Below are 13,095 nucleotides of genomic sequence, written 5' to 3' on the forward strand. Positions count from 1 at the left end.
TCAAAAACCACTTTCAAATTAAATTATTTCGTTAAAAGATCTGCTGAACCTGACAAGTGAACAAACTCTTGTTTTTAATCTTTATTTTTATTAAAGATTGCACAAACTGGAACCAAGACCAAAATACTGAATCCACTTTACATCATTCATTATAAAACAACATACATCACATTTGTACTCTACCAAATAGGGCATTTTCTTTAAAATTATATATTGTATGCTCTTAAGACTCATGCTTTAGATATTTTACATTTGTCATCATTCTCTTATAAATAATTGCAACTTGACCAATTTGTACACCTGCTACCACTATATATTCATTGCGTCAAGGCGTAGTCTTTGACACGAAAACAGATGAAATGGAAATAAGTGTATGGATGTCACATCTACCGAATTGGGGCTACTATTTTGCCTATGCAGTGAAATGCTAATGTAAAATACACACACAAAACATCGTTTCAAAAGGCACAATTTTCTTCACAAAAAAAGAACATTTTAAAAATACGCGGCAGTTAAAATCGACGCCCTCGAGGGCGCTGTGGCTTCCCATTCATGTGATCTGAAACCTGGAGAGCCAACCGCCTGGGTTGGTGAATGGGAAGCTATTCGCGGTGCTCAGGGGCCTGGAGTGCGCTGGGACCCGTCGCCCTGGGGATGCTCGGAAGGCAAGATTTCTAAAGAAATCTAAAGACGCCTCTAAACCTTTGCTCAGAGTTTGAGCATCTGACCTGGGACTCACTGTTCCAAATCTGGCGCGCGACCAAAACCAAACCAGTTTTGTCCGCCGGGTCTTTCTCACCACGGCAGCTCCTCTTCACCCACAGGAGAACCCCGTCTTCTCTCTGTCCACGCCCCCACACTCCCCGCCTTCCCTGGAAGACTCGTTACGAGTCGCGCTCGCCACCGCCCCCGGCCTCGGGGTCGCTCTGGTCGTCGGTGAAGCAGACGTCCACGTCGCTGTCGTTGTCGCTCTTGGGCTCTCCCGGCTCCGGGGGGTAGTGAGGCTCGCCGCCCGGGCCGTCGGCCGCCTTGGGGAGCAGGTTCTGGCCGGGGTGGCGGGACTTGACGTGGCGCTCCAGGTCCCGGCGGCGCACCAGCACCTTGCCGCAGAACTCGCAGCGGTAGGGCGTGTTGCCCTCGGCGTGCAGCCGGATGTGCTTGTTGAGGTTGCTGGGGTCGCCGAAGGGCCGCAGGCACACCTTGCACTTGAGAGGCTTGTAGCCCGTGTGCGTCCGCATGTGGATCTTGAGCCCGTACTTGCGCGAGTACAGCTTGCCGCAGTAGAGGCACAGGTGGCCCGTCTTGGGCTTGCCCGCGCCGCCGCCGCCGCTCCCGCCGCCGCCTTCCCCGCCGCCGCCCGCCGCCACGACGGCCGGGGGCAGCGCCCCCGCGTCCAGGCGGCCGCGGCCTTTCCCGGCCGCCATCTCCGACAACTGCTGCGTGTGCATGGCGATTTCTCGGTCGATGCTAGCCAGGGAGCCCAGCTCCGCCGGGCTCAGAGCGGCCGCCGCCGCGGGCCCACTAAAGTAAGAGATGGACTCCGGATACTTGAGCAGCCCGCCGAAGTGCAGTTTGAGCGGGTAATAAGCGGCGGCGGCTGGTGAGCCGTACAGGAGCTCCCCGTTGTAGACGGTAAAGGCCGGCATGACGGCCGGCAGGTGGCTGCACTCGCCACCCGGGTAGCCTTTGAGGCCGCCGGCGTCGAGGGGTGGCAGCGCGCAGCGTTCGAGGGGCAGCCCGGCCGCCGGGGGCAGCTGCGCGTAACGCGCTCCTGGCAGCTCGGCGGCGGCGGGCGGAGCGCGCTCCACGTGTTTGAAGGCAGACGCCTCTTCCGGGGGCCCGGGGAGCAGAGGGAAGCCGCGCAGCGCCCCGGAGCAGGACAGGCCAGGAGGCGGCGGCGGGTCCCCCGCGAGTAGGCACTTGGGATGGTGATGGTGGTGCGCATGGTGGTGATGGTGGTGGCCAGCGCCGCCAGCCGCCGGGTTCTCCCCGCTTCTCGGGTGTCCGCCCGCCCGTCCCCCGCCCAGCAGCCTGCTTAAAGCCAAGCCGGCCCCGGGTTTGCCGCCGCCCTCGTCCCGGTAGGGGTCGCCGTGCGCGGCGGCGGCTGCCCTGGCCAAGCCAGCGGGCTTGAAAGCCGAGCGCACGCCCGGGTAGAAAGCGAGGCCGCCGCCCCCCGCTGGGGAACCGCCCACGATGCCCAGGAAGTGGCCATGTCCTCGGGCGGCACCACTCATGTCCAGAGCGCGGTCCGGCTGCTCCTTTCCCTTCTTGGAAGGCCCCCACTTGGCCAGGGTCGGCGACGTGGCGGAGGGCGCGGAGGAGGCCTCGCGCTTGATGCTCTCCCGCGCTCCGCAAGCCTGAGGGGCTGGTGGGACCTGCGGGTGCGGTCGAAGAGTGCTCGCCGGGGCGGCCGCAGCGAAATCTGACGCCGGGGGTTTCGGGGAAAGGCGAAGGCCGTCCGCTGCCGGGGCAGCGCCTTGGCGAGCCGCGTGCTCGTGGTGCAGGTAGGCGCGGCCCCCGCCGCTGCTGAGCACGCAGTGGAAACGTAGATGTGCTTTAAGGCTGTTGGGATATCTAAACGTCCTCCAGCAGTACCAGCAAATGTAGCGCTCCTCCCCTGGGCGAGAAACAGTGAAAAGGAGACCCGGTAAGAAACAAACAAGCGAGAGAGAGAAAGCGCCAGCGCGCCCAAGGCAGAGCCCCGGTTTTGACCAGCGGTATGGGCTGAAGCATAAGTATTCTTGGGTACTGGCGAATAAGTGAGTTCGGTAGCCCCATTGTAGCAAGGACTCCGAGAAGCCCCAAGTGGCCAACTTTGTCACCATCTCCATTCTCTGGGACCACTCAGAGACCGAGAGGTGTGACCTGGGCCTTTCCAACGAAGACTTTCTCCGGGCCATCCGAGCATATCTTCATTGGAAGGGCAGTGCTCAGGGAGGCTGGCTTGAAAGAGCCGGGGAAGAGCCGAGAGCAGCTGTTGCTTTAAATCAAGTGTCGGGGCTGTGCTGTGCCTGGACCCATCTGTTGGCGTCTGCAGAATAGGTGGCGTATGTCAAGGAGTTTGGATAAACTGAACAAAGGCCAATCTATTGGTCGTGAGCGCCTCATTACCAGGCGAGACAATATCCTGTATGTATGGGCCATATGTAATCATTCCTTTTCACAGAACAATGTCTTTTATGTCCACTACCCACCCTCCCCAGCCCCTCCCAGGCTTAAACACTTGGCCTGAGATTTTCCTGGAGCGTGACCAACTGACGGGCCACATCGGGACTATGATTTGCTATTCTTCAAAATTATCTGCATCTTTATTTCCTCTTTAACCCCATTTAATTTGACGGGGGAAAAGAAAAAGCCTTAGGTCCTCATATACTAAAAACAGAAGGATTATATGCATTGTCTTGTCAGTTGTTCCACCTGGTTATTAATTAACTCCTAGATAGCTGCACAAATCCAAGCTTAGTAAAGTTCTTGGAAAATATCAATGTATGTGCGTGTGTGTGTGTGTGTGTGTGTGTGTGTGTGAGAGAGAGAGAGAGAGAGAGAGAGAGAGAGAATAATATAGATACTCCGCTTTCTATAAGTGTACAGTTTTCTATCAGAGACTACATGCATGCTTTTGGCATCAAATCTCCTTGTGTGTTTAATATTACTGACATTAGTTGTTTAATTTTGCTAGGGTCTGTGAACACAGTCAAAAGACATGTGTATGAAACAGATTTTGATCACATGGTAGAAGTTAATTTTCACTTTAAAAGGTCATGTTATATCACTTCAGAGAAAGCAAGCTTGCAGTTGGGTTTCTTTTTAAATGTTGTGGTTGATTGATAATACTTGGTTTATTGATTATTGGCTTATTAATCAATTATTATAGATAATAATTGGTTGAAGGGAGGCATGTCCATAATTCTTATTGAACTTAGTTGAGCCACAAGAAAGTATACAAAGTAAACATCAGTTTCATTAAATGTAATGGAAAAGTTAAATTTTTCCTCCTTGCACACAAGCAGCTTAAACTTCTGGAACATTACTACAGAAACAACAATGGGAGAAATTTTCAGATATTCCTGTCTTTATGTATTTTATTCCTGAATCTGGATAAAGCAAGTCATCCTTCTTCCAAGATAACTAAGGTGGAAGTTCAAGTAAGGAGCAGATTATTCTAACTGAAGTTAAGGTAGAGCAGAAGGAAAATGCAGAAAGGAAGATGATTTGCCTACATGACCTACCCTCATTGTTTGTGGAAGACAGATAAAACTCATTCCAATGATTTCAATGATAAAAACCATGTCTGTTGTACTGAACAACCATGTAAAATAAATCTTCATAGAGAGGGAAGACTTTCTGAGTTCTCTTGGTGGGTGTGTTGATTTAATATCTTAAGTAACCAACCTCCTTTCTGCTAAGTTCAGAACCTCCCTCTCCTCACCCCTTTTTAAGGAGGGCATTTTCCGAGGCTATCCCGAAGTGACTCAGCTTTGTTCCTAAAACAAAGAGCCAGTATTTTCCTTAATCTTACTGTGGCATTGAAACCCACTAGGGTTAGCCAATACTGGAAGAATTGCAGCCATCTCTACTTATTTCTTCCTCTTTTCAAGGTTTAAGCCAATGTATGTTTTCTGTTTCATTATGTTTTCTTAGTATGTCCTAATGAGTTGATGTGTTCTCTTGATTCTAAAATCCAACCCGTGCCAAACGTATCAAACACACCTTGTAAGTGATTTTGCCTCCTCTCTCAGATGCATCTCCAAGGTGATCAAGATTTCAAGCATCTGAAAGCTGGAGAAACCAGGGTTCAAAACAACCTACACATTCCCCAAAAGGGAAATGGTGTCTGTTCTGACATCTGTGACCATATGATGTTTATAGGCTCTATTGACTGAAATGAAAACATGAGGGCCACCACTCAAACAAATTGCTTTTGTACTATTTGAGAGTGTCTAAGAAAGGGTGTTCTTTGCAAAAATTCCTGGCCCCCAAAGGCCAGTAGTCCTTGGAATTGCTCTGTAGTGACAGAGTTGAGAGTTCTCCACTATGGGGCTTTAGTCATGTTTCTCTTTTACTGGAATAAGTTGACAAGAGAATGTAATGTAATGTGATAGAAGGAAAAATCTAGGAAAACTTTTATAAATACTATACATACAGATCTACCCACACAATCAATAGAATTAATTTACAGAGGACAAGGACACTCTGAAGTGAAGTGATTCATCATTTTGAGTTAATTTCATTCTGTCTTATTCATGAAGTGTTTCTTAAATCTCACAGTTGTATTAAGTTCTTTAACTCTATTTCTAAAGAAATGAGATTAAGCAGGCAATTCAGGAGAATGTGTCAAAATATTTCACAGCATCTGTGATGTTGACTTTAAATATAACTATGTCTTTAGGAGAAATTACAAACTAAAACATCTGGTAAAGAAAGAAGAAAGTCATAGAAGCATTGTGCAATAAAAGGGAGTCTCAAGATCTTAACTATTTTAGCACCTTCCAGCTTTTTCCCACAGGAAGTGTTTCTCAGTGTCCTAGAGGAGGTTTGAAAATGTTTCTTTCTTTAGTTACTTGCTGCACCTTAATTTGCATGAATCTGCTCTGGGCTTTGGAAGGGATCAAATAAATCTGAGAAGAAACTGGGATACATCCCAGTTTCGATTTAAGTAGGCAGAGGGAAATGAATAAATACCATTTAAACGGAAAGGCCTCACTACCTGCCAACTGACCAGCTGTAAGTACCGAAATGCTTCTAAAACGCTATAGAAATACTTTACTCTCCTCCAAACCCGCTCACCTTCTAAAAGCATTCCAAGTTTGAGTTACACTCTTTGGAGCTCATGATGTAGTTATCCTAATAATATGTTAAGGCATCTTTATGGATTCTTAAGTAAGTAAATAATTGTCTCTTTGGGTATGGTATCGGAAAGGACGACCCGCATGAAATTCATGAGGAGTATTTTTTCCCTGACATCAAGAGCGAGATTTCTATGGTCTGCTAGCGTTTAGTGTTGATTTAAAGGCAGTAGTGGTGACGTCGCCTCTGCCCACTCCGACTGGGAGTATGAATTCAGTTTTACACAGAGCAAGAAAAAGGCCATTCAGGTCTAGGGATGCCCCCCAAAGACCAGAGGAGGAGGACTGGACTCTCGCCCACCCGTGCTGGCCCTGGAGGCTCTCTTAGCGGCGGTACCTTTCTCGTCGTGCGTTGGAGTTGCAATGATGGGGATGTCGAACCACTGCGCCAAGGAGTTGGAATACCACACGGTCAGCTCCTCCCCTGGCTGGACGTCTCGAAGGGCTCGATAGAAGATCTGGGACGCAAGGAACAGGACAGTTTGCCGTCATTTCCTGGGTAACTGGTCAAAAAACAACTGAGAGGAAAGATTCGATTCCCAGCCCTGACGCTGTGTGACGCTGGAAAAGCTATTAGACCCCTCTGAACCTCACGTCCCTCATTCTTCAAAGGGGGGAAATAATAGTATTTACCTTATAGGGTTGTGGGGATGTTTAAATGAGACCTCTAGCTAAAGTTCTTTGCTCCTAACACCAGGGACAGTTTGGTAGATTGAATTGGCGGTGGTGGGGGAAAGCCCACAGTACCTGTCCTCCGGGTAAGTCTGCAATAGCTTCCAGAGTCTGTTCCTGGGGGTTCCTGGCTGCCCGGATTAACCCTATCCACTCCAGGGGGGAGCCCCCCGACTCGTCCACCAGCTCCCCTCTCACCATGCGCACCTGCAACACAAGCAGTGGTCGTTCTCCCCGGTGCCACGACCGGACCGCAACTGGAGGGAAAGGGTATCCCCCGCCCCCCACCCGACTTAGGAATGGTTGCTTTCGCTTTGGCCTGACCGCTGCGCGCTGCCGGGAGGAAGGTAAGTCCTTAGGACCCTTGCTTGGGGGAGGGAGGAAGAGGGGAGGCTGGCTAGTAGAACAGTTCCCCGTCTTGTTCCACCTTGACAGCGCGAGTGAAAGCATCCCGCCCGAGCGAGTCACAGATACCCTGGGCGCACCTCGTACCCAGAGGTTTCTCACCCCGACCCTAGTTCTCCCTCTCGCGGTGCTGAGAGCAGTCCTGATGCCAGGCAAGAGACGTTTCACAATCCATCCTGGGACACAGGGCATCCCGGGGCTCCTCTCGAGCCTCCTCATTCCCGTGGCCCCGCACCCAAGTGCGGAGATGCCTGCAAGCCCTGCGGCGAAAGTGTCTGAACAAAGCGGCCGCGGGCTGACTGGTCATTTAAAAGCAATTAAAGCGCGTTTAAAGCAGAAGGCGTGGTTCGCAACGAGCTAGGCTTTACTCCGCCGGGAAGAGGGTGATTTCGAGAAGAGCCAGGTGCTGGTCCGGCCGGCGAGCCCCCGAGGAGCTCCTTACAAGAAATGAAGTCCAGGGTCCTCTTCCCAGTTCCCCCTCCCCAAGTCACCGGACTCCTGCCTTCATTACCGGTCGCAGTTGGCCGACCTTCACCCGCTGGGACGCCTCAGGGCGGGTGGGAGCCTGTTAGAACCCCTCTCAGGTCAGGGGTCGCGACGCTGTTTGGGAAGTCGGAGCTGGCAGGTTGACCCTGAAGCCTCCCATCTGCGATCCTAGCCCCTCCGAGCCTGGCTACAATCGCCGGGCCCAGGTGACCCAGGCGGGTGGACGTTCCTGGTCCTCGGAACCCGCGTCAAAGCCACTGCCTGGCGCATCCTGTCTCCACTCACCCCAAATCCACAAGCAGACATCCGCAGAAGCAAACACCTGCGGAGGTTCTACGAACTAAGAGTCTCCAAGGATAAATTTTTCGGAGACGATGAGATTAAATTATCTGAAGGTAAATTTAAGCCTCAAATTAGCTTATTGAAGGGCAGAAGATTAAAAAAAGAAAAAGTCCGCAACGCCTGTGTGTTGTATAAAAGAGAAAAGGCACGTTTGCCAAGAGAGTCTGAATAGGGTGGGGGTGGGGGGTGCGCCTCTGCGATAGAGACCCCAGCGCTCCGGGGAAATCGGAGGTTCCTAGTGGTCCCAGCACGTAAAGAGCCTAGTGCACCCCACCCAGGGGCTGTCCCCTCTCAGCCATATCTTCTCCCCTAGCCTGGCCCACGTCCATCTCTCGGTTAACACGACTTGTGGGAAATAATCGGAGTCCCCTTCCACCTGGCAGAACTGGCAGGTAACGGCTCAGCCACCCCTTTGCACCCCTAGCCCTATCCACCCCTTTCCTAGGCGGGGAAGAAGGGGAGTCGAACGAGCGGCGGAGAGCGGAGGTCGAACTGGCTAATACCTTTTTCTTGGGCCCAGGTTCCCTGCGGTCTGACAGGTACTTCCCCAGCTTGAAGGTCCCGGGCACGGGCCCGAGGCGCAGGCCGGCTGGGATGCAGCAGTCGGCACTCACGCTGGTGGCCGGAGAGCGGGCGGCTCCGTGCATTGCTGCCGCCGCCGCCAGGCAGGCGCTGGGGCGCGCGGGTCCTCGGCAGGGCGCGAGTGACAGAGCCGGAGCCGCGCGCGAGCCGGCGAGCCGCGCCCCGACGTGCGTCCTGCACCCGCAGAGTGACGCGGCCGGGCATGCACTGCGCCTTTTCAATCTGGGCGGGCGCCTTTTGGCACCGCGAGCGGAAGGGCGCGGAGTTTGGTGAGAGAGTTGCGCTGCGGAGCAGCTGCAGAGTCCCACCCGAGAGGGTCACATGGAGTGGTTCCCTCAGCCCCCTGCATAATCGAGGCCTCTGAATGGCTGGCGCACAATGGTCCAGGCGACCTTCCCATTCCTAAAAATCCAATTTGTCAAGGGCGAAGAAAAGGCGCTGGTGAATCAAAGGTCCGGCGGGACCATTAATCCTCAGCATGGGGTATTGTCCTCGAGACAGTTACGATATTTTAAGTGACAAATCCACTGTATAATTTCTCCATAAATTTTACTTCCTTTTATTGTTCGCCGACAAACCAGTTTTGGGAAATAAGTGACTACTTTAAGTCTACTTGGCTGATTCCTTTGAGCCTTGGTCTACTTCAAAGATTTTTAATTCTCTCCCCTTTGGCTTTATTGTAAAGGAGATTAAACAAAGAGATGGGGACTGTTTGGAGGACTTGTTAACTTCTATTGATTTCTGGCGTGTGCCATACAGAAATTAGGCAGGTACTTGATGGGAAAACACCAGAAAATACCTACACTTTTTAAATAACAGCCATATTACCATTTCAGGGGATTGGGTTCAGGCCAGTCGTCTATTTAGAACCACTTTATCGTTCCGTCTGTCCAGTTTGAAGAGTCCGAACTAGTTTTGGGAAACGAGGTCAGTTACACCTTTGCTCCCCGGTGCCCCCCAGGCTTGCGCTTTCTCTGGAGAATGGGAAGAGGCCAAGGGACTAGACGTGGGGATCGCCTGCCCTGACTACATTCGAGGATTGAAGAGGGCTTCTGCTGGCTGGGTTTTTAATCATTTCTCCCCTGCAGGCCAACCGAAGACTCAACCCCTGAACGCTTTTAAGTTTAAAACGAGGACGAATTTCTTGGGGCTAATTTCCCCAGAACCAACAAGCCAGACATTGCTTTTAAAAGCACTCTAGCAAAGGTCACAGGAAAGAGGCGCCAGGTGGGCCTTGATAACAGTGCATGCGGGCTCAGTCATGTCTGACTCTTTGCAACTCCATGGACCATTGCCCTCCCTACTCCCAACCCAGGCTCCGTCTATGGAATTCTCCAGGCAAGAATACTGGAGTGGATAGCCATTCACTTCTCCAGGGGATCTTCCTCACCCAGGGATCGAACCCTCCTCTCCTGTATTACTTAGCAGTTCAACCAGAATGCTCCTCCTTATCTTTTAGAGACGCCTCCGATTTGTGTGGAGACAATTACTGTATTATTGTCGAGTGATAGCCGAGTGATCGAGCTCATTAGGTATTTGTGACAGTTCTGCCGGCGCCTGCGGGGTGCTAATCATCCCGAGCGCTGCTCCCCAAACGCCCAGGAGAGAAACCTGAGTGACTGTGCTCCGGCCGCTGTTGGAGGCCCAACCACTGCGCAGATGCAGGAGGACTCCCTGATGCCGCCACGCCGAAATCTCCACCCGGCTCTGCCCGCCGATCGTGTGTTTTTTAGGCCACTGGCGGGGATGATTCTGATTAACAGCAGCGGCAGGACGCAAGGTGGCGACACCTGTAACTTAGCAGTTCGTCCCACAAGGCCCTCCCTGTGGGACCCTTTGATGGAGATACGCGTTCGCAGTACTGGACAAGGTCAAGACAAGGTCGGGCTCATGCAGTTTGTGCTCCGTCACTAAAGGTCCGAGGAAACCGGGAAGTTGCTTCAGAGCCTCTGTCTCGTAATCCGTAAAATGGGAATAATGATGCAAACTCTTGGTTTCCATTCTGCAGTTCACTAGGGTTTATGTGAAGGTCAACAGCAATGATCTGTAGAGGGAATGAATTTAGGGCGTTCCAAAATTCGCGGCTTGCCTAACAGGGGAATCCAAGCCAAGTCAAGGGTCTTAAGTGTATCACAAGTCGGGAGAGGTGGTGACACGCGGATGGCCGCTAGGTGGCAACCCCAAGGCCAGTGTAGACGCGGCAGCTGGGACGGAAAAGAGCCAGTTGGCCGATCCGAGCGACCATACGCTGCGGTTCCTCTATCCCTGCATCCACACGGCACCCAGGGCTCCTTTCCGAGGGAGCTGCCGCTGATTTTTTTATTCTTAACCCTCCAATTGCCCCTTCTTCGGGCCACGAAGGCTGGCCGCGACAGAGAGGAGGGAGCCTTTGATCCAGCGGCCCATGAATGGCAAAAGTCAGGGGAGGGGAGGAGGAGAGGAAGCCGCTCCGAAGAGTGGAGGGCAATAAATTTAAGCCATGAACATGTCCCTCTAACCTCTGGCCTGGCGACTCCGGGATGACACCCAGTTTAAATTACCAGCACTGTAAGCGGGAAGGGGCGAGCGCGGGGCCTGGGTTCGGGGCTCCTCCCCGGCCCTCCTTAATGAGTGAAAAAGCGTGAACGACACGCGAACAATTTTATCAATAGAACCATGTAAAGGCCGACTGTGAGGAAAGTTATTTATTAATATAGCCAATTGTGGCTGGTTCCCAGCCCCGCGAGAAGAAAGGGACTGCGCCAGAGGCATTCACACCAGCTCGCCCAGTTTTATTCTGTCCTGTGGCTCAGAGTTGAAGTTCCCCAAGTGAAATAAATTGTCCACAAAGGAGGAAAGGAACACATTTTCTTTTATTTTTCCTCCCCTAAAAAGCAAGGGTGAAACCAATCTAATGTGCCCAGTGGAGCAAGATGGGCCGTGAAAGGCTGGGTGTTAAAAGTAAAAGCGGGCTGTGCAGCAAATGGGATGGAAAATTAAATGAAATTAAATAGCTTGAACGGCCGTATTGTCCCTTATTAAAAAGACACATTAATTACATGGTCTCAGCCTTATTCAAAGACAATGTTGAGACTCAATCAAAACATTCCACTCGGCTTTTTTATGGACTGAAAATGGGCGTCCAGAGGCCCCGTTAAAGCGAAATCCCTTCTACGCCGAGGTGCGGGACCAGGCGGGTTTGTGGGCGGCCCCGCGCGCTGCCCACCGCGGAACTGCGCGGCCAACACCGCCGTGCCGGTATCAGTTTGCCCCCAATCAGGCGTGGGCGCGGGAGAGCGGCGGCCCTCCCGCCACGGGACCGGCCCGCCCCGAGCCGAGCCCCACCGCCCCGCGGTGCTCAGCCGGGCGGCGCTAGGGGCGGCCCCGCCCGCGCCTGGTGGCGTCGGAGCGCCGGGCTGGCTGCGCTGCCCGCGCCGCGCACGTGTAACCCGGCTGCGCTCCGCCTGGAGGGAAAGAGCCCCAGAAAGACTTCGCGCTGAGCTGGGGTCTCCCCGGCCCCAAGCCCTGGTGCCTCAGATCCCAGGGGTCCCAGTTGGCTGCTCCCCGCTCCCCCGGGCCCTTGGCCTCTAGGCCCCGGGTGTTGGGGAGTCTCTAACCCCACCACCCTTCCCAGCCGGCGCGCAGAGTCCCGAAACCCCGGGATGGAGGGAGGGGCGCGGGGTCCAGGACCGCTGGCTAGACCGCGGGGGAGGCAGAGGCCTGGGGACTTCGCCGAGCTGGGGCCAGAGGTGACCGGGGGCGCGCCCCCCGAGGGTGTCCGCGCCGGCCGGGCGGGCGGGTCAGTGCGGACCAGCTGCGCTGCCCCCGAGGCGCGGGTGGGACATTAAGGCCGGGTCTGAATAGGGCGGCGGAGACGGGCTCTGGGAACGCCACCAGATGACACGCCGGCGACGGGGCCATTTCCCCCTAATTGCGAGGCCGGTGGGTGCGCAGCGGCCGGGAGGCTCCAAACGCGCGCCCAGGATGCAGCCCGGGCGCCGCTGGTTGGTTTTGTGGGGCATTTTTTTGTTGTGTTTTAAGTCCTTCATTGGAAGCGGCTCAACAAAAGTATTCAGAGTCCCTCTCGAGTTGCCTTTTAACCGGAGTTCCCCCAACTTATTTCTTGGTTCTTTCGGTTGACATGGTGCAAAGAAAAGTCAGCGAGCGTTTTGCTGAATTGCAATGTCTCGGGGCACCTCCACATTCAACGCTCCTCTGCCGGCCGCTGCCGAATGAGCCCGCACTCAATTCGATTTTCCTTGCTGTTGGGCACATTTAGGAGCGCCTCTATTTGTGAAGTTCATTTCTAGGCAAATGTATTCAAGAGCTGATGGGAATGAATAGGACCGTGTGTCAGCCGCCCCTAATTGGGATTAAAGCACTTAGGAGCATATGCAGAGAGTGACAGAAATTCTCAGGTTGCATTGTGTTCAGACTTCCACCCGCTTGGACACTCCTCCTCCAAGGGAGATTTATAAAGCTTGCAGGGAGAAACTGAGGAAAGAAAAGCGAAACGGAAAAGAGACGGGCTAATGGCTCAGGATGGGGCTGTGGTTCAGCAAGTGGTGCTGACAGCTTCTGAGAAAAGATGCTGGGGATAATTGAACGCGGGCGGGGGAGCGGGTCTGAACTCTTTAATCAGAAAGGCGGAGAGTTAAAAGGCGAAATAAAGATGTTCTTGAGATTCCCAGACGGTTTTTCTCCCCCTCCCTCCCCCTCCCCTTGAAGAGCTCGGCTTTCTTTCTCTTCATCTCTGCCTCCCATCGCCACCGCCAAAGAACAT

The 13,095-nt window shown here is 53.2% G+C and overlaps 1 protein-coding gene across 1 annotated transcript; it reads right to left on the reverse strand.

Moving 5' to 3' along the window:
• Window positions 1-884: 884 nt before the first annotated feature.
• PRDM13 (PR/SET domain 13) lies at window positions 885-8,398 on the reverse strand. Its single transcript, XM_065911408.1, has 4 exons — window positions 8,255-8,398; window positions 6,594-6,725; window positions 6,184-6,304; window positions 885-2,617 (listed from the first exon to the last, which is right to left on the reverse strand). The coding sequence occupies exons 1-4, from the start codon at window positions 8,396-8,398 to the stop codon at window positions 885-887; spliced, it is 2,130 nt and encodes a 709-aa protein (XP_065767480.1).
• Window positions 8,399-13,095: the final 4,697 nt, after the last annotated feature.

This window comes from Muntiacus reevesi, chromosome 19, assembly GCF_963930625.1.
Source record: "Muntiacus reevesi chromosome 19, mMunRee1.1, whole genome shotgun sequence".
Classification (NCBI taxonomy): domain Eukaryota; kingdom Metazoa; phylum Chordata; class Mammalia; order Artiodactyla; family Cervidae; genus Muntiacus; species Muntiacus reevesi.